Source organism: Neophocaena asiaeorientalis, unplaced genomic scaffold, assembly GCF_003031525.2.
Source record: "Neophocaena asiaeorientalis asiaeorientalis breed wild unplaced genomic scaffold, Neophocaena_asiaeorientalis_V1.1 scaffold479, whole genome shotgun sequence".
Lineage (NCBI taxonomy): Eukaryota > Metazoa > Chordata > Mammalia > Artiodactyla > Phocoenidae > Neophocaena > Neophocaena asiaeorientalis.
This window is the reverse complement of record NW_020173774.1, coordinates 3,747,726-3,768,254: the sequence shown is the minus strand read 5'-3', so window position 1 is coordinate 3,768,254 and position 20,529 is coordinate 3,747,726. Positions and strand designations below refer to the sequence as shown.

The 20,529-nt window shown below is 50.9% G+C and overlaps 1 protein-coding gene across 4 annotated transcripts; it reads right to left on the bottom strand.

The window, feature by feature from the left end:
• Positions 1-6,889: 6,889 nt before the first annotated feature.
• IL10RA (interleukin 10 receptor subunit alpha) lies at positions 6,890-20,238 on the bottom strand. 4 transcript variants are annotated; one of them, XM_024751655.1, is made up of 7 exons: positions 20,084-20,238; positions 17,891-18,005; positions 17,096-17,286; positions 15,850-16,019; positions 14,736-14,883; positions 12,595-12,716; positions 6,890-9,506 (listed from the first exon to the last, which is right to left on the bottom strand). In XM_024751655.1, exons 1-7 carry the CDS (start codon positions 20,148-20,150, stop codon positions 8,580-8,582), a joined length of 1,740 nt encoding a protein of 579 aa, XP_024607423.1. In that variant the 5' UTR covers positions 20,151-20,238; the 3' UTR covers positions 6,890-8,579. The 4 variants fall into 4 exon arrangements, with proteins under 4 accessions (XP_024607423.1, XP_024607422.1, XP_024607424.1 ...); XM_024751654.1 differs by lacking the exon at positions 20,084-20,238 and having other exon boundaries at positions 17,891-18,532; XM_024751656.1 differs by lacking the exons at positions 17,891-18,005; positions 20,084-20,238 and adding an exon at positions 16,446-16,580 and having other exon boundaries at positions 17,096-17,233.
• Between the last annotated feature and the right edge of the window lie 291 nt (positions 20,239-20,529).

The window sequence follows — 20,529 nt, the reverse complement described above, 5'->3', positions numbered from 1 at the left end:
CCGTAGAGAGGCAGAGGGGTGGAAAATGTAAGAAGCCGCATCTTCAGGTCTAGCCCCAGGAGCTGGTGGGTCCCAGGTGCCTCGTTTGTATAAGGCTGTCACTGAACTTAAGGATTCTGAGGCCCCTTCCAGCTGCAAGGCTATTTCAGAGTGTGGGTGACTTCAGTTCTGCAGTGCTGGGGGAGGGAGGCAGGGGAGGAGGTAGGCAGAGACACCTCTGAGTGTGTGTGTGTGTGTGTGTGTGTGTGTGTGTGTGTGTCCACTGCAGAGGTGAGCCAAGGAAGAGACGGATCGTGTCTTGTCACCAGCTGTATTCCCAGAGGGCCCACCCATGACAGGTGCTCAATGAATGTTTGCTGAAGGGGTGAATGGCTGCATGTTCAACGTTTTCACGGTCCCTTGCCTTGCCTCCTCACCACATCCCCTTGCTCTAGGCTTCCTGTTTAGTCTGTAGCCCTGAGTCCCTCCAACAACCTAAGAGCTATAGGGTGAAAACAGCAGAGAAGGGAATAATCATGGTATAATATGATGAAGCTGAGAAGATGATGAGCCCGAAAATAAAATCAAATTTATATCCTGACAGCTTTCATTTCAGCTCGGTCTAATGTCTCCCAAGTATACATTCAGCCTCAGGCTACCATTACCACGTTGCCATCTCCTATTTGGACATTATACTACTTCAACGTCTTTCGCATGCTTTTCTCTGTGAGGAAATCCACTCCTTCAGGCATTCATTTATTCATCAAAAATGTACTGAGCACCTATGCTATATATTAGCCATTGGCTGGGTGTGAAGGATACAGAGAGACATCAAGAGGAGTCTCTGCCCTCCAAGAGCTCACAGTGAAATGAGCACGGAATGTTGTATGTTCAATGACAGCAGTATACCCAATGCATTCATGAGAGGAGTCGGATTGAAGATTACTCTCTCCATTTGGCAGATGAGAAGACTGAGGCCCAGAGTTGACATGACAAGATTGAGCTGGGTGATGGGAGAACTCAGGTCTCCTGAGTTCCATTCCACTCCTGGGCATTCTTTCCACACCCTGGGTCTGTTGCCTCTTCCCTTTTGCCCTTGGGGCATCTCCAGACCAGCCACCTTGGCTTGGAAGCTTGTCCATGGATTGGTCCCTTCAGCCTGGGTGGACTGATGGGCACTTCCTCCATGTGAGGAAGTTTTGCTTTCTTCACTCATTGTATCATGCCACACAGTGCTGGTTCTACTAGATGTGTGGTTTCTTTGCCCCAGGTTTGAACTGTGGGCTCAGATCTTACAATATCTCAAGCTTTGGAAGTCTCCCAAGTCTCACTTAGCATAATCTAATAAATCGTGTATTTTACTCCTTTCAATTTAGTCCAACAAATGTGCATTGAACACTCTAGCTGGACCAAATGCCCCTCCTATGGACCGCTGTGCACATCTCCATCACAGCACGTTCAGCTGATGCTTCTTATGATCCCTTACGTCCTCTTGGCCCCACCCCTGATTCTGGCCAGTTCTGAGTGGGCTCTGACTGACTTTGTGCTAACCAGTCTCTTCTGCAGTGCCCACTGCACATCACTTGCTCTCTGCCCTGGCTCCTTCTGTTCTGGGGGAGCCCATGCAGCCCTGTTCACCAGCAGCCAGAGAGTACAGATGAGTCAACATCTCTGGGGCAAGCCTCAGCCAGTGAAGTTCAGGAGTTGATGGATTAGGACTTCTACTGTCAGTGCTCAGGGGACAGTTGGAAGAGGCCTCTATATGCTCCAAGAAACATTCCAGTGGGATCAGGGTCCAGTTGCTCCCAGCATGACCAGCCTGATAACATATTCTTGTTTTGGCTTTTCCTTCTCCTGTTGCCTCACCCTTGTTCCCTCTGATTGCCTTCTAAATAAACCACCTGCCCACAATTCCTTGAATCAGGCTCTGCTTCTGGATGGGGCAGTCTAGGCTAAGACAGCACTTACAGCCTTATATTGTAAGTCTGTGTTCATTTATTTACTTGCTCATTCATTCCTTCAACAAATACAAACTGAAGTTGGGGAATGTAGGAGTGAACAAAAGAGATAAAGTCCCTGTCTTTACAGATCTTATATTTTATTGGGAGAGACAGACCATGAGCAAATAAACACATAAATCGATCATGTCACTTCAGATAATGATAAGTGCTCTGAAGGAAATAAGCTGGGGATAGAGGGATGAAGTAGAGATGGGGCGGATACTTGGGGAGGGTGGTGAGGAGAGACTTCTTCAAAGAGTCTCCATTTGAGGAGACACGTGAATTAAATGAGGAGGGAATGCAGGATAAGACCTGGGAGGAACAAGGGCAAATGACCCGAGATGGAAATTAGCTTGAAGCAGAGTGGGCAGGGGGAGGCTGCAGCAGGTGTGTCGAGAGAGTGGGCAGATACCAGCTCATCTGGATTTTACCACCCATTTGGACCAAGAGCAAAGGAGAGGGCTTCCAGCAGGGGGATAACATGACCTGAGTCATATGTTATAAAGATCACGTTGGCTACTGCACCGGAGTAAGTATACTGTACAGATCATGCTGGATTACACTAGCGGAGCCGGACTGGAAATGGAGGGGCAGGAAGGGGATGAACAGCGGTCCAGGTGAGACATGATAATGGATTTGACCAGGATGGTCATGTGGGGGTGGTGACAAGTTGTTGGGTTCACCATCTATTTGGAAGGTGGAGCTGATAGGACCTACCTGACGGATCAGATGTGGGTTGTGAAGGGATGACTCCTGGTTTTTTGTTATGAACAACTGGGTAAATGATGGTGCCATTTACTCAGGAGGGGAAGACTGGGGGAGGAGTGAGTGTGTGAGGGAGTCAAGAGTTCTGCTGCAGACATATTTTTGAGAGGCGTGCTAGACATCTAAATGGAGCTGCTCAGGAGGCAGCAGAGTTAGGGAGAAGTCCTGCTTGGGCATTTGGAAGTCACCAGCATCCAGATGGCATTTAAAGGTATGGACTGGGTGGTACCATCTAGGAGCAGTGAGGAGAGCAGGGTTGAGTTTAATAGAACAAGCAGCAAATCATCAAGTTATTCTCGAAAGCAGTGACTCTCAGACTTTAATGTATATGGGAATCACCTGCAACTTGATCACCTGGAACTTGTTTATTAAGCAGGTCCCTGGGAACTAGCCTTAGAAATTCTGGGCCTTGAGGAAAAGCTTAGGAAGACAAGTACCCCCAGGTGATTTGAGTGCCCTGGGGGATAGGTAGAGGGGTGCCTAGGATTTGCATGACTAGGTAGCAGGATCCTGAAGAATGTTTCTGTCCTTTCCAGGGCCATCATGAGGACTTAACCTCCACCAGCCCCTCCTTCCTTGTGCAGGTAGAGGTATACAGGTGTGGCACCCACACCCAGACCTTTGCTCGTCATGTACCAATCTTCACCAGCACCCCTCCCTGTGCCTACTCCAGAGCTAACCAGCCCTACAGATCAGCTGATTTACTAAAAACCCTCAGCTGCACCCTTGTGATGGGCTGTGATTGTCCAAGGAACAACATGGTACCAATGACGGTGGGGTCTGCAAGACAGGTGCCCAGCATAGGCATGGCTAAGAGCAGAGGAATGGCAGCCTGCTTTTCCTCTAGTTGGGCGATCATGAGGTGAGTATTTTAACTGTATATTGGCTGCAGAGGAGCTTGGTGGTCTTCTCCATACCTTTGAATGAGAACTTGACCTAAGTGGGTCATAGCACAAACGCTTTCATATCCGAATCCTCAGCTCTGAGCCCTCACCCAGTGCCAGGCCTGCCTTGCCAACTGCTGGAGGATCGCCTCCTTGGCTGACCTGTCATATCAACTCCAGAACTCAGCATCTCCCCTTTTCCCCCACGCCCATGTCTCCCTTCCACGGCCATATTTCACTTTTCTCATCATCCACATTGAAGTATGATTAGTACCTCTGATTCCTGTTTCTCTCACTCCAGGTTGTCATCAAGTCTTGCCAATTCTCCCTTCAAATTGTCTTTTGAATCTGTCACTTCCTCTCTTCCCACTGTCCCTGCTCATTTAATTGGATTATTGTTTAAGCCTCTGTCATGGACCGAATGTTTGTGGTCCCCCCATTCATATGTTGAAGCCCTAACCCCTAATGTGCTGGTATTAGGAGGTGGGGCCTTTGTGATTAGGGTTAGATGAGATTGTGAGAGAGGATCCCTCACAGTGGAAAAAGTATCCTTACAAGAAGAGGGAGAGAAACCAGAGCTCTCTACCACCCCTACCCCCATCCCATCCCACTATGGAAGGAGAAGGAGAAGGGGCCATCATGAATCTTTAGCCTCATCTGCAAGTCAGGAAGAGAGCCCTCACCAAGAAATGAACCTGCCAACACCTTGGTCTTGGACATCCTGGCCTCCAGAACAGTGAGAAATAACTGTGGTGTTGTTGAAGCACGGTATTTTGTTTTAGCAGCCTGAGCCGACTAATACAACCTCCTGTTCAGTTTCTCTGCTGCTTGCCTCCATCTTGTGTGTGGACATTAGTTTCCATGATGGCACTTATCACTGATTATAGTAATGTGTGTGTTAGTCTGTTGAGTAGCTTGGTGATTATCTTCATAAGCAGAGGTGCCCTCCATGAAGCTGCACATCTTTTGTTCACCACTCTGGACCCAGGGCCGAGTGCCATGTTGGGCACATAGTACACGCTTAATAATGTGTTTCTTGAAGAAATGAAATGCCGACAAGGAATGCCTCCAACAGTTCACCCTGCATTCTGCCTGGTTCCTTCTGACTCATGCCAGGGTGTATTGACCCTGTTGTGTACTGACCAGGGTTATCTTTCTAAAACACAAATTTCACCTCACCCAACCCTTGTCAGTGTTTACTGGGCCCCAGCACGCTTTTTGAATGTTTACGGGAGTGAAAATGAAGTTAAGATCAAGCTGATATTGAGGTGTGGTGGCCCATCAACAAAAGTGATCATAAATGATTAATAACAAATTTTTAATTGTGGATTTGCTTTAAAAGAAACCCCCAAACCCATGAGCACTACAGGAAATAGATGAGTCATGCCTTCTAGTACCTAGTGTCCTCTAGACTGGGGTTTGATAAAATCAGCCGTAACTGCTAGAACTACCTCACGTGGTTACCAGTGTGCTGTCCCAGGTGGGCACAGCAAGACCCCCTTCTTTGCCATTTGTGGGCGGGACTCAGCGACCTGCACTGCCCTGTGGGCTCCATTCAGTGCAGTGGGTGGGACCGTCTCAGGGGTGGTGTGTGTCCTGTGACCGTGTGTGCATTGGGAGTGGGGTGGGGAGGGATAGAGATCTTTGGGGAAAGACGAGGCAGACTCTTTGACTATAGCTATTTACAAACTCGGGAAAACAGAGTTCAGTAGAATGCCCACTTCCCATCTCCTTACTAAGAGGAAGTTCCATTAGCTCATAGAAATGCAGAATCACCCATCCTTCAGCTTAGAAAAGCCCTCGAAGGAGGTTTCTCAGTGTAGGGACAAACGGGGCCATCTCTTGGAGACTTCATTCCAAATTCCCAAGAAGCCTGGCAGTGTCTCACTGCTGTTTGGAAGAACTCTCTCAGTTTATCCCATGGCCCTGGCCGTGCTGGGTGGTCAGAAAGCAGCTCAAAAGAGGAGGAGACCCGGCACAAACTCCTACTCCTTCCACATAAGGGAAGCCTGCTGCAAGAGCTCACGTGCTTGGACTCCACTCTCTCTTTTGAACTACTCCATGCTTCCTCTCTTCCATCCAAACTGGCCTCAGTTCCTTGAGAGGGATTCCTCTTACTCTCTGAAACTTCCTATTCATGTCTCAGCCAGGCTTCATCCAACCTGCCCCAGAGGCCTTTCCCTTGGGCAGACGCCATCTCCAACACTCATTTCCAGGAGGAAGTGACCAACCCCATACACCAATTTGACAAGGAGGCCTTCGGGGCAAAAGTCTGAGCAGGTCCCAAACGGTATAAGATTAGTCAAGTTCTCTGAAGATGACAGGATCAATGCTTCCCCAGAACTGGTTATTTTCTCAGAGTAAAAGGGGAGAGGCATCATCAGAGATGACACAGGGGAACAGAGATGTGGTGTCCCCGACCACCTCCTGGAGGATCCAGGCTGCGACAAAGAGCAAAGTGTACCCCAAACTCAGGCCCCAAGCCCTGGGTCTGCTCCACCGGCTGGGCTGAGCTCGGGGAGAGCCTGAAACCCACACGTGGCTTTTTGTGGAAGGGGGAGGCTGCTTTTAGAATTGAATGCAGATGGCTTCTGCACTTACGAGAAACACTGCTGGGACACACTTCCACGTTGCGGGGAGCAGCCGGCGGGGCTCCAGGAATGCCTGGTCTGCTGTCTGCCTGGAAGGGAGGGGCTGTCGGGTCTCCTTTCAAGTTGTCAGAATTCACATCCAAAAGATAGTGTTTTCTGTCCCACTGTTTCCTTTTCAGTCTTCTTGAAGAACCCTCTGCATCTCTTTCACTTACACTCATTTTCATTACCTCTCATTACATTACATGCTCTATACCTTACGTTGCATTCATTATCTTTCCTCACGTACTCTTTCAGCAATTTCGTTACATAACATACATTTTTCATGATCTCTTTCATTTTCACCTGTTTCCAAGAAAAACTGTCCATTTCCCTATACAGCTTTAAATGTAACTCTTCATGTGTGATCTCATTTAAACCTCCTGACATCCCCATGAGGAATGATTATTCCTATTTTATAGATGAAGAAACTGGAACTTAGTAAGAAACTTGCCCAAGGTCACAGAAAATAAACGTTAACATGACGACTTGGACCTGATTTGAGCCTAAGTCCTCAGTCTTGGTAGCTTAAAGTGACATCGCACATCTACTCATTATCATTCTCGATCGTCAACAACTTGATGCCTCTACCAGCCACTGTGTCATCAGAAATCTGATTGGTTTCCCAAGATTCCTGTGGTTCTGACAATTTATTGGAAGAAAGAACACGTCACTCATTTACAGAGCCTGTGTTCAAGGCACATTCACATCCTCGTCCTCAGTGGAACCTCACACCCTTATGAATGAAACAAGTCAGACAACGTTTTCTGGTTTCACAGATGAGGAAAAGTGGCTTTCTCAAGGTCACACGTCTAGAAACAGTGAAATCGGAATGAGAACTCCTAGGCTATCAAAATACCCAGAACTCTTTCCCTGTATCTTGCTGCCTTTTCAATAAATAAATGAAGAAAATAAATAAATAAACCTTCCAAGGAAACGCTGAGAAACCCCTCCTTCAAGCCTGTTTCTAGAGGGAGTTATTATCGGACTGGCGCCTACGAGCTTCCTGGCAGAGTGGAAGAGGCTCTGGCTGGATTCCCTGGGCCTGATGTCTATTCCCAGAATGCCACGGAGAACACAGGGCCGAGGATGACTTGGGCGGTGGGCACGCCCCAGGCCTATCACCCCTCCCAGGTTCCCTGCCCACGGATGGTAAACTGGCTTTGCAGACAGATTCTAAACTGACTGTGGGGAAGCAGGGCCCACACCTGCCCCCTCTCTGGGCCCAGGGTCTGGTTGTTCTCTCAGCACAATGCCATGCACTCTTGCTACATCAGTTAGCCTGCGGCATGGGAAAGAAGCCAGCTCTGTGAAGGCATGGCTTCCTCCCCACCCAGGGTCAGTTGGGGTGGGAGATGTTACCCCAGAAGCCAGCTTGGCTATCATCCATCCATCTAGAAGGGTCCCCTAGAGATTCTTTACGTCACAGATGGGATAACTGAGGCCCTCCGAGAAGTGGCTGGCCCAAGGTCGCACAGCTGATCATTGAACGGAGACCCTACTCCAGTGTCCTGTCCTATAGCTGGATGTCAGCAGCAAACACAGTGCAGGTCCTAACCCTGACCCTCTTGGGCAGATAAGGTGGCGTCCAAGCCTAGAGGCCACCTGAAGGCCTGAGTTTTGACCAGTACAAACACCCATGGTTTCGCTGGTACCGTCAGCAAGATGGTGTGGGCAGCAGGGTGAGGGTAGTGCATGGCTTGGCCACTCCAAGTGCCCCAGGGGGATGCTGCTCTATTTGCTTGAAAGAGGGTGCTGTCTGCAGATGGACACAAGCCATCCCCAGAGCACTGGATTCTGAGCCAGAAGCCCCCTTCTGCATCTCAGCTCCCTTTGACCCCTGCTCCCTCTTTTACCTCCTAGAAATGGCCCCTGCAGCGAGGCCCTGAAGCTTCCATCCTCTCAGCCCTCTATCCTGCTGGAGGCCCTGACACATGGCTGGCCTCAGCAGGGCGGCCTGGCTCTCTGAGCTGACTTCAGCCTGGTGGCCTCACCACAACTCCAAAAGGCCCCATGATTCCCCTGAGCAAGCAGTCTTTTACAATATGGGAAGCGTCCCAGGGAGGTGGAGATCTCTGCCCTGCCCTTCTCAGTTCCGCCAGAGTCTGCAGGGCCCCGTCTGCGGAGGAGGCCAATGCCACATATGTACCCTGTGCTAGTTTAGTGTCCTCCTGCCCTGGACTCTTACCAGGCCTGGCGCTGGCCTCACTACGCTTGCAGAAAAGTGCCCAGACTGGCCTCGTTCTTCACTTTCATCCCCTGGGGCCCCTCTGGGTCCAGGCAGGGTGCAGCGGAAACCAAAAGCAGCCCTCTGGCCTGAGTCACTCACTTGAGTGCAGGCTGGAGATCAGTGGCAGGGCGACCAGGTCTGAGTCAAAGCTGCCCAGGAGACCGCCTGGGGCTGCCACACAGTCCAGAGGGGCAAGGTCGTGGGCAAAGCTCCAGTCAGATGCTCCAAGGTCACCACAGCGGGTCAAGCCCAGGAGTGACCAATCCTCAGTTGGTGGGTTCCACTGTCCAGCTGGGGCCCCTGAGGGAGTGAGAGTCATTTCTGGGGGGTCCTGTTTCAAATAGCCCTTGGCCAGGGCTGGTAGAGGCCAGTCCGCCTCAGCATCCACACATGTCCTGAATTTGGGGCCAAGGCCATCTGTTGAGGAGGACTCTTCTTCCAGGCCGCCTGCCTCGGCTGCCCTCTCCTCCGGGCACCGGGTCTGCTTCAGGTAGCCCTGGAAGGCCCCTGCAGCTGGGTCTTCTCCCGCAGCCACCTCCGGTCCCAGGGGACTCACATGGCCCAAAGCTGAGCCACCCTGAACATCCTCAGGCCGCCCCTCAGGGTTCTGGACCAGGCCAATGCCACTGTCAAGCTGGTCCTGGCTGTCGCTCCCCGCCTGCGGCTCCCAGCTGGGCTCCGTGCCAGGACTCAGGCTGGGCTCCTGCAAGCAGATCCCACTGTCTGTACTTTTGCTGCCGCCGCTACTGCAGCTGTCCTCTGGCAACCGGGGCGCCCCCTTTCCCAAAGTACCCCCAGCCTGGGGGTGGGGGGCAGGGAGGTGGAACTGGGGCTCGTCAGTCTGCAGGGATGGCTTGGCACTGCTGAAGCCACTGTCCGTGCTGCCGTGCAGCTCCGAGTTCCTCAGCTCTGGGGACACCTTGGGGAAGGCCTGCTCATCGAGGGGATGAATGGTGTCTTGGGTCTCTGGGCAGGAAAGCTGGCTGATGAGGCTGAAGGGACTGGGCTTCTTGAAGACCTGGGGAGGAGAGGGTAGAGTGAGGGGTGGGAGGGTCACCCGCAGGAACCCGCCCAGTGTGGCCAGGGGAGGCCAGGGGTTCAGGAGGTACTGCTCCAACAGAGGGGTCCTGCAGAGCCTGGAGTACACTGCCACTTGTCCTTTCGGTTTTGGTTCAGAATTGAGTTTTCCTCCTCATGCAATTCTCAGTTTGACTCAGGCCAGGTACCTAAGAAGCCTGTATTCTCGGAGTTCAGACAGAATGACAGGCAGAATGGGAGGCTGCAGGGAAAGGTGAACATTCTCAGGAGGCTCCATCAGCAGTGCTTTTCAAACCCGAAAGCAGGCTGGACCCGCTGAGATCTAGAAATGTGTTTCAGACTTTTTTTCACTATGACCCCAAGTAAGAAATACGTTACACAATAACCTGTATATAAATAGCCCATAAATATATAACTCATATATGATTGAAACCAATTTCACAAAATAATACTTATCGTTACTACCTGTGCACTGTGATCTATTGTATTGTCCTGTCCTATCCTGTCCCATGTTATTCATTTCAGCTCTTATAACGCTGGATGTGAGACACCGAGTTAATTTCTTCACTCCCTGAGTGACTCACATAAACACAGCCTCGCTGCAGCGTGGGGCAGTGAAACAAACAGAGCTAGCAGCTGAGGGGGCCTCGCTCCCCATTAATTGCCCAGAGGCCCAGGGAAGTCACTTAACCTCTCTCCCCCTTGCTCTTGTGCCCCAGCCGCACTGGTGTTCCTTTTGCTCTGGACAGTGCTGTCTCAGGGCCTTTGCACAGGCTACTCCTGGTTGGAATACTCTTCTCCTAGCACTTTGTATGGCTGTATCCTCCTTATCGTTCAGGTCTCAATTCAGATGTCATCTCCTCAGAGAGACTTTCCCAATCACCCTTGCTAAAGCAGTGCTCCAGACATTCTCTTCCCATTAACCCAGTTTATTTTTTCCTAGCACTTAGTTCCTGGAGTTATTTTTTTGTTTTCTGTGCCCCCACATGCACACACACACACACACACACACACACACACACACACACACACAGAGTCCCCAACCCCAACAGAACAGAAACTCCTTGAGGGCAGGAGTCGTCTGTTCTTATGGGCCACTCTGTTCCCAGAGCTTGAACTGAGCTGGCACATAGTAGGCACTCCAAAGGTTTGTTGACTGACTTACTGACTCACTGTTGCACATCTGCCCTTGTTCCTTTTGTACGTGATGACTCTAATGCAACTCTTATTGGTTGGATCCCTATTGATATCGTGTGGCTTGGTGACTAAGGATGTGTATTCTGGAGCCAGACTTCACGGGTTCAAATCCCAGGTCTGCCTCTTATCAGCTGTGTCACCTTGGCCAAATCATTTATCCTCTCTGTGCTTTAGTTCCTCCTATGCAAAATGGAAGTAATGACAGTACTGCCTTCTCAAGTTGTGGTTCATGCATGTAAAATACTTAGAACAGTGCCTGGTACAGAGAAAGCACTCAATAAACACTTGGTGAATTGAGTTTTACTCTCTAATAATTCTCTAAAGAAGTATTATTATCTCTATTTCCTAGAGGAGAAAACTGAACCTCAGAGAAGTTAAATGACTTGCCCAGTGTCACACAGCAGCAAAGAACAAATAAATCTGGAATTGGTACTCAACTGTCCTGATTTGTAATCCCCACTTGTTTAACAATGCTTTACTTTGATAATCATTGAAGATCAGATCAAAGCAGCTAATGAACGAGAGTAAGCAAGTGCATGTGAAGGTGCTTTGTGCTCTCTCAGTTATTTATAAAGTTAGTAATGGCTGTGATCGTTAGAGGAAGGAAACTGGGCTGTACTTATCTTGAGGACGAAAAAACTCATGAGGACAAGTCAATTCTGTGATCCAAATGTTCAGAAAGAACAAAAAAAACAGAGGTTGCTTGTCATCTCCTTTGGCATTTTTGCATCTATGTCCATTTCACTGGTTTGCATTAAACTTAATAGTTGATTCGTTGGCTGCCCCACCAGACGTAATCAAGCCCCTTGGGACCAGTGGCCACATTACTCAGCTGCTTCCGTACAACATTTTGCACGTTGCATTTGCTTGGTAACTGTAACTCAGTAGCTACCTCTCTCTTTCTAGATGCCTTTTCCCAAGTCCAACTAAGACTCTCCCATCCAGTGGTCCTTTCCTACCACTCTGCTGTCTAGTTACCCATCCCTGAGGGCAGGTTCCTTGGTGCACTCACCAGGCAGCCCCACCCCTCTTCTCTCCCCTCCATCCCCATCCCAGAGTTCTTACTCAAAATAATTTCAGAGGGCCTCTGTCTCTCTCCTTATTTTTCCTAGAGATCCTGGGATCCTTGTGGAGGGTCCCCTTCCAGCTGTGAGCTTCCCTGGGCCCTGGTCTCCCTGAAGGAGCCCACCCTTACAGCTGAGCCCTCGACCATCACAGTAATGTCAGCTGTGGGGACCACCTTTGGTCCAGTCTGAATCCCAGGCCAGAGACGGGCTGTGGTCTGGAAATGCTGCTCAATGTGGCAAGCTGAACTTTGGAGGCCGGCTGACTACAAATGCGGTGTTTGTCAGCACTGTGTAGCAAGAGGATAGGCTGTTGGAAGGTCCGGAGATGCTCGCCTCTCAGCATCACCTCTCCGCTCTGCTCTCTCCCACACTGACAGCAGCCCTTTGTCTGCCTGTTCCAGAGCACCCATCGCCAGCCTCTAGGGATGGGAAAGGCTGGGCTCCGGCCCTGACTCTTCCTGGCTGTGGGACCCTCTGCATGTAACAATCTCTCTATGCCTCAGTTTCCTCAGTTGTAAAGTGAGGCTATAACTACCTGACTCCAAGGTACTAATGCACAGGGGCTGGTTTGTGGCCAGTTATTGGCAAATAGTAACAAAATGGCGCATGGCGGGTTGGGATTACTGTGTCTTATCTGGGCCACTATAAGGCAACATTCTCCGTGCTGGGCTTGGCATTCAAGCCTTCCCTCCGCCCCCATGTCAGGGCTGAGGGTACACGGCCTGCCTGGGAGGGTTCTCCCTGCCTCCCGGAGTCCTGGTGGGGCCGGGAAGGATGGGGCAGTGGCCTCCCCGTGAGACTCACCAGGACGGTGGGCAGCTTCCCCCGGCGCTGCACATACAGCTGGAGGGCCAGGAAGAAGGCCAGGGCTCCACAGAGCAGCAGCACAAAGGTGAAGAAGATGCTGAGGTTGGTCACGGTGAAATCTGTGGGCCCAGAGAGATGGGTTTATAGCCTGGTGCCATGGGATATGGAGGGGCAGTCCCCGAGGATCCCATGGCCCCTCTCAGGAGCCTCTCGGTGAGGGGCCGAGTGACCCCCCCCACATCCCCCCCAGGTTACCTCTAGGCCACAACTCTGGAGGCCATGCCAGGATTCTTGGGAGTCCCTGCCTGGCCCTCCAACCTCTGCCCTGAAGGATTCCCTCACTAGACACATGGCCTCCAGCTCTCTGCACAAAACTCACATGAAGGCATACATAGTGGTGGGGCAGGATGGTACAGCAGGTAAGAAGGGAGGCTTTGGGAGCAGCCAGACCTGGGTTCAAATCCCAGCTCTACCACTTACTAGCTGTGAGGCTGTGGACAAGTTAGTTAGCCTGTCTGAGCCTTAGTTTTACCATCCACAAAATGGGCAAAATAATAGTGCCTACCTCATAGATGGTTGTGAAGCACACAGCACTTGCCACGAACCAAGCCCTTTATAATAGTCCCCCCTTATCTGTGGTTTTGCTTTTCGTGGTTTCAGTTACCTGTGTTCAACTGTGGTCCAAAAACATTAAGTGGAAGATTTCCAGAAATAAACAATGCATCAGTTAAATTGTGTGCCGTTCTGAGTAGCATGATGAAATCCCACACTGCTCCACTCTGTCTGGCCCGGGACATGAATCATCCCTCTGTCCAGCAGATCCCACCCGTGAGTCACTTAGTGGCTGCCTCAGTTATCAGATGGACTGTTGTGGTATCCCGTGCTTTTGTTCAAGTAACCCTTATTTTACTCAATAATGGCCCCAAAGTGCAAGAGTAGTGATGCTGTCAATTTGGGCATTCTCTTAAATTTTTGTTTAATTTATAAACTAAACTTTGTCATACGTATGTATGTATAGAGAAAAAACATAGTATATATACATGCTTTCAAGGTATCCACTGGGGGTGTTGGAACGTATGCCCTTCAGATAAGCGGGGGGACTACTGTACAATGTCACCTGATTCTTATAACCACCTTAGGAGGTGGATACTATTATCGTCCCTATTTTTATAGGTTCGCATCCTGAGACCCAGAGGGGTTAAGCAAGTTGCCGAAGGTCATATATGTCATAAGTGACGACGCTGAGATTTGAACCTAGACCTGTATACGAAACTACTTCTATATCAGTGAGTGGATGTTGAAAAGCTCTTAAGGCCGCCTGGCACACGGATGGTGCCTTCCTCTGCTTCAGTAAGGCAGAGTGAGTGAAATGACAATGAGTTTGTGCGTGTCTGCCATAAACTGAAATGTACTGCAGAAAAGTAAGGAGTCCCTCCGGTCATTGCTGGACGCTGCCCACACTGGACCGGGCACTCCCGGCGCACTGACAGTTGGCATGATTCGCTGGGCACTTGACATATGTTGTCCTGAGTAGCTAGTTACAGCCTGCTCTGGGCACACCCTGTCTTCCCAGCCAGACTGTAAGATCCTTGTGGGCAGAACCACAGCCTTCACGTGCCATATTCCCTTCCCTCCCTCCCCTTTCCAGCACTGGGCTGAGAGCCTGGCACAGTATTTGCTGACTTTTGCAGCTGTGGCGGGGGGGAGTCAGCTCAGTTCTGCTTTCCTCTGAGGGGGAGGAGGGGAAGGTCGGAGAAGCCCTTGGTGCCCCCAGCTCTAAGAAAAGACAGCAGAGGAATGTAACAAACAGGAACCACCACAGCTGGCTGAGGAGAGCTGCAGAAGGGCTCCTGGGAGTGCAGCTGGGCTCCAGTGGGAGCACCCGCAGAACTGGGAGACCTGGCTTTGTGGCCACACCCTGGAAGTTGCTTATAGGTACTGAGCCTCAGTTTCTGCATCTCTAAAATGGGGACAATAGGAGCTCTTTCATAGAGCTGTGTGAGGATGGAGAGCTGTGTCGCAGTTGGGGGGCACCTAGCACAGTGCCCCACATCGGCAGCCCTCAGTGGAATGCTTTTCAGACGTGAGAGGCCCTTCCTGCCTCCCTTCTGCCCAGACAGCAGCCCTGACCAACTCACACTGTGGGGTGAGCACGATGCACTCCTCCTTGGACCAGACCTCCTTGTTCACTCGGGAGCTGACAGATGGTTTCACCCTGACACAGAACTCTCCCACCCCTCTCGGGACTGGGAGGTTAAAGTTTTCATGTTTTATCTTGTCATGGGACTGAAACGAAAACAATCAGAGCAGTAAACACGATATCCTTGTTCCATGCCACATGCAAGCTGAGAGCCGAAGGGGCCTTTAGAGATGCTCTAAAGCACTGAAGGCCAACCCCCTTTAGTGGTCTTTTTCTAAGATAAAAAACCCTGCATTATCGAGGCAGCCCAAGATCTCTGTGATTACCATGATTTAGTTTGTATTAAAAACGAAAATGAGCAAAGGAACCCATAAACAAGGCGAAAAGACAACCCTCAGAATGGGAGAAAATATTTGCAAATGAAGCAACTGACAAAGGATTAATCTCCAAAATATACAAGCAGCTCACGCAGCTCAATATCAAAAAACAAACAACCCAATCCAGAAATGGGCAGAAGACCTAAGCAGACATTTCCAAAGAAGACATACACTGGAGGGTGGGAGGGAGACGCAAGAGGGAGGGGATATGGGGATATATGTATACGTATAGCTGATTCACTTTGTTATACAGCAGAAACTAACACAACATTGTAAAGCAATTATACTCCAATAAAGATGTTAAAAAAAAAAAAAGACGCAAAAAGGAAGTATTTTATAGATACTGAGGACCATCCCAGAAGAGGCTAGAATCAACTGTGGTTGAAAGGAAAGAGGATGGATTTTGCAGATTCCAGATCCCCCATTTATGGGAGTGTGCTTGGGCATTTTCATAGCCTCTGAGAGCTTCATTTTGCCATCTATAACATGGAATAAAATCCCCACCTGCAAGGGGGTTGGAAGCAATAGTTATAACATCTCCTGCGCTGCCTGACACCTAGCGGGCACTGTCTTCCCTGCCACCTGGCAGAAGCACAGGTTTGAGGGCTCAGGCCATCTTGGCTCCCCCCACTTGCCCCACAAGCTCTCTCGACTCTGCTGGAAAACTTCCCCAGGGGTACAGAAGTCACTTCCGGCCCAGGTGACAGGGAAGCCTGGCCTTGGGGAATCCCATACCTTATATTGTCCTGGTACCTTGCGAACCTCAATCTCATACTCCCGGAAGTTGTGGAAGATGCTTTCATATGTGTCGCCTGCAGGGGCCATCTTGGGCCTGGGGAGCTGGATCACCCCAAAGATGATGCCATCGTGCATCTCTAGCTTCACGCCGGCAACTGTCAGAGTCACTGAGTCGGGAGACAAAACCATGAGGCCTGCAGGCTGGGGAGGGCCTGGGCACCCCATCCATACCTGGCCTCCAGGGTCAAGCTTTACCCACCCTAAAACCTGGGCTACAGGTTTCTCAACCTGGCAGAACATAAGGATATCCTGGGGAGCATGTTAAAAACGCAGATGCCCAGACCCACTCAAGACACAGTGAATCTGAATTTTGGAAGCTGGGCTCTGGAAAGGTCTATTTTTGTTATTTTTTATTTTTTTGCGGTATGTGGGCCTCTCACTGTTGTGGCCTCTCCCGCTGCGGAGCACAGCCACTCTGCAGCATGTGGGATCTTCCCACACCGGGGCATGAACCCGTGTCCCCTGCATCAGCAGGCGGACTCTCAACCGCTGCGCCACCAGGGAAGCCCAGGAAATGGCTCTTTTAAACACACTCTTCAGTGATGTTTCTGCAGCCAGTGGAGTACCAGCCTGTGGGCAGGCATTTGGGAGACAATGACCTCCAAGAGCATCATTCTGAATTCTGCAGAGCAGCCTTGCCACACACATAGAGCACAGTCAGTCCCAATCTGCAGAAGGAAAGAATCCCATCACATTTGGGGCTTATTCTTTTCTCTTCTCTCTGCAGAGAGAAACTCCCAACTTTGCTTCAATAGCACCTCCCTGCTTCAAAGCCTCACACCCTGACCCCGAGGAATTCATTCTTAAAGGGAGGAGGACCTGATCGAAATTCTGCCTCCAGCTTGCTGCCCTATGCTGAGTGCTTATGGATTTGCTTCCCCTCCCAGAACCCTACAAGTACGCCAACCTGACCCTCGTGACTCAGCTGCCCCAACTCACCCCCAGACTTCTCTTCTGTAGGATAAACAACTCCAGTTCCCTTTTAAATCTTGAATAACTTGGCTATTTTCATCTAAACCTTCTCCAAAGTCCTGACTCAGGCTTGTTTGGGCAACTAAATCCCCAGCCAGGAAGCCAGGCAGATGAGGCGAGCTATGGGAATGGAAAGAAAAGTTCTAGACTAGAGCTTCCTGCCGGAAAGGACCCTGAAAGCCATGTTCTAGGTCCTGGGGAGGAAAAGCACCTTCATCCACAGAGAAGCGGGTGTTGGGAGAGGTCCAGTTTGAGTGCTGGCCTCCGTCCACTGCCCGGACTCTGGCTCGGTAACCATTGCTATGATACAGGTCCAGGGTCTGCATGGTGAGATCACAGGACAGCACCAAGGTCTGGCTACAGCTGCGGATGGGGTTCCAGTAGATGGGCTCTACTCCATACCTGGGGAGATAGCGGGGTAGGCATTGGGAGAGGAACTTGTGCTCAAACCTAACTCCTTTAGGAGGGAAGCAAGAGGCCAGGGGAGAGCTCTCATGACGGTATAGCCCTCAGGGTATTCCCTTTAGTCCGAGGCATCTAGTTGCAAGGGGATCTCCCTTGGTTCTGGGACTCTGTACCAATTTCTCTGTGCTCTAGAAGACCCTTAGATTGGAATACGAGTAGCTCAAACGCCAACTTATCCAGGAAGACTTGCCACTCCCTGCAACACAGCCCAATTCCGCCTTTCTCCCAACTACATCTGTAGTCCTTAGGCCTTCCTTGTTCTCCAACTGGCTTATGGATGCTTTTCCTGTTTTTCCAATAACATGGAAAAATCTTGAGGATAAAGGCAATACCTTGGCTTTCTCCCCCCGAGCTTCCAGCACCCTACACCCATATGAGACTTGATCAGTACTTGTCAACTGATGGATATGTGCCAGGGTCCTTCCTGGTGTCACTTCAGTAACAAGGCAGATATCTTCCCATGCCAGGGTGGGTAGAAGGGGATGGACTCACCCGCTCCCTCACTCACCTCCCTCCTTTCTCCATCCTCTCTTTTGCTTACCGCAGGAGCTCCACTTCATAGTAGGTACTTTCAGACTGATTCGGGATGGGAGTCCAGTGGAGGACGTGGTAGAAAAATTCTGCTTCAAACCATGCAGATGAAGGTCTGGGCAGTTCTGTCCGCAGGGAGAACAGTGTCAGTACCAGAGCTAGCAGAGGTCCCCTCCACCTCCCCACCAGGGAGGAGATGATGGTGGTGATGGTGGCAGGCATTCTAACAGCTCCCATTTACTGAGCGCTTTACCTTGAGCTGAGCACTCAGCTAAGTACTTTACATATATTGTCTCATTTAATTATCACAGTAATCCTACAAGGTAGGCATTTATTACCCCAATTTTACCAGAGAAGAAATGAAGGTTCAGAGAGGTTAAGTGACTTGCCCAAGGTCAATGGGGTAGTAAGCGGTAGAGTGGGCCTTTGAATCCAGATGTGTCTGATCCCAGAGCTAGTATAGTGTCCTTAAATCACTGTCCTGCGCTGTAGGTGATCAGAAGCAGAAGTGCTGGTTGAAAAGAGCCAAGGTGGGTGTGATGCATCCCAGGCAAGCAAGCAGGGGCTGAGGGCTAAGATGTGCCCACAATGAGCTCTCTGATGAGCCGGTCCCTGGCTCTGCCCAATCCCTGTCCCTTCTCCAGCCCCATCCCAAGGCCTGCTCTCCATCCCCACACCTGGTCCCCACCCTGGTCCCAGCCCTGGCTCTAGCCCAAGGCCCCCCTCTCTGCAGTTCTTTGGGTACACAGATATCCTGCTAGTTGGCATCTACCTGTTTTTCTTCACAGAACCCCAAGCTGAGTGCTTGTCCCATCTCCCCACTTCTAGGAGGGCTTTACTGCAGCCTTAGGCTGAGTAGGACAGGCAGCCCTGGGTTTAGACTGGGCTGAGGACGTTTCCACAAAGAGCTGGCATCCTTGGCTCCAAGGTGATATATACTAAGTACCAGTGCCTCTCTCCACCTCCTGTGTTCCCCTCACAGCCAGCTGCACCTCTTACCATGGGAAACTAACTTCAAGAGCCTCAAACTAGCACTTGCTAGTGTGACTCAGACAAATCATTTAACCTCCCTGAACTTGTTCTCTCATTTGTAAGAATGTGATAAATACACCTACTTTAAGAGTCTTGCCGATCGAATGCAATGAAGTACGTCAAGGCCAATACCCACATTCAGCTCCTCTTCTCTCCTCCTCGATCCCTTAATATCTCTCCATCTGACAGCGACTCCCAGGCTTCCCTTGTTCTCCAACTTCTCATCATCTCTTTAATAATGCTTCTTTTTTCTGACTGTCATCCTCACTTAGAAAGCACATCTGTCCCGGTCCCTTGCTTTCTTTCTTATACTGTCTTTGATCCTCAAGTCTGTGTCTCGACTTCAAAACAGTTACGGAAAGTGAAGAACACAGTGGGTCATTGTGGTGTCTGGGCTGCACATCCCCAGCTCAGCTCTCTATCATGTGAATGGTGACTGCATGTTTTACTTCGTATTCTGGCGTCATGTAGAAGCAGTTTCAGTCCCTGCTCTCCCTGCCTCCGCTCCTGGTCCCTCCGGCTCCGGCCCTTTCATTTTCTCCCTTCAGGATTTATTCTTTTCAATTGCAGAAACTTTCCAGGATTTCTGGCTGGGTTAGGAGAGCTAAGGAGTAGCAGTAGGGAGGAGGGAGGCAGGTGGCAGTGGGAGAGCACTGGGGGCTAAAGAAGGAGAAGGGATGATCCGATGGGGGTGACAGGTAATAGTGGGGGAAAAGTGCTGAGATAGGGTGACATGGCACGGGGCAGAAATAGATTAATCGGAGAGCTAAGGGAAGGTAGAGTCAGACTGAGATCAAAGTAATTCCCCCGAGGGACCAGCAGTCTCTTCATTTGAACTAGAACAACAAAAAAGCCAGGGGTAAATTTATGACTCACAGGGAGGCGGGTGGACGGTGACTTGGTGGGGGGGTCATTTAACTTCTCTATCCATACTTCCCCCTCCCCTAGTCAATCTCAGTCTCTTCCACGTCCACAACGGGTGAGCCTGAGACCCAGGCTTGCCAGAATGAGGGAGATTCGGGGAGTGGGGAGATAATGGGTGCCCCTCTCCGTAGAGGGCCAACCAGATGTGATTCTCCGTGGGACTCAGAACTTTAATGTAGGAGTGACGACCGGTAGGAGAGGGAGCGGGGCGGGCGCGGAGAGGTCAGGGCTAGACCCCGATCCTTACCGTGCGCGCGAAAGCCGAGGAGCAGGTTGAGGAGGGCCGCAAGCTGCACTATCAGGCGCGGCAGCATCCTGGTCGAGCCGCATCCTCCGGAGCGGGAGCAGAAGCCAGAGCCGGGATGCTTGCCTCCAGTCGCCGCTCTGCGGGACTGAGACTGAAGCCTCCGACCGCCTGCCAGGCCACGCCCGCTAGGCTGACGTCATAGGGGCGGGGCCTCGAGACGCCCCGCCCTCGAGCCGCGGCGTCAGGGAGCCCGAGCCGCGGCGTCAGGGAACCAGAGCCGCTGCGGAGCGCGGTCAGCCCAGGCAGGTGGAGAGGAAGCAGGGGCAGGGCTTGTGCATGCTGTCCCGGGGCGGGGGCCGGGCTCTGGGCAACTCTCACCCTCCTCGCCTCCCGGGGCCCCCGGTGTAATAGGGTGAAAGCGGTCTGGGTAGCCTGGAGAGGGAGGG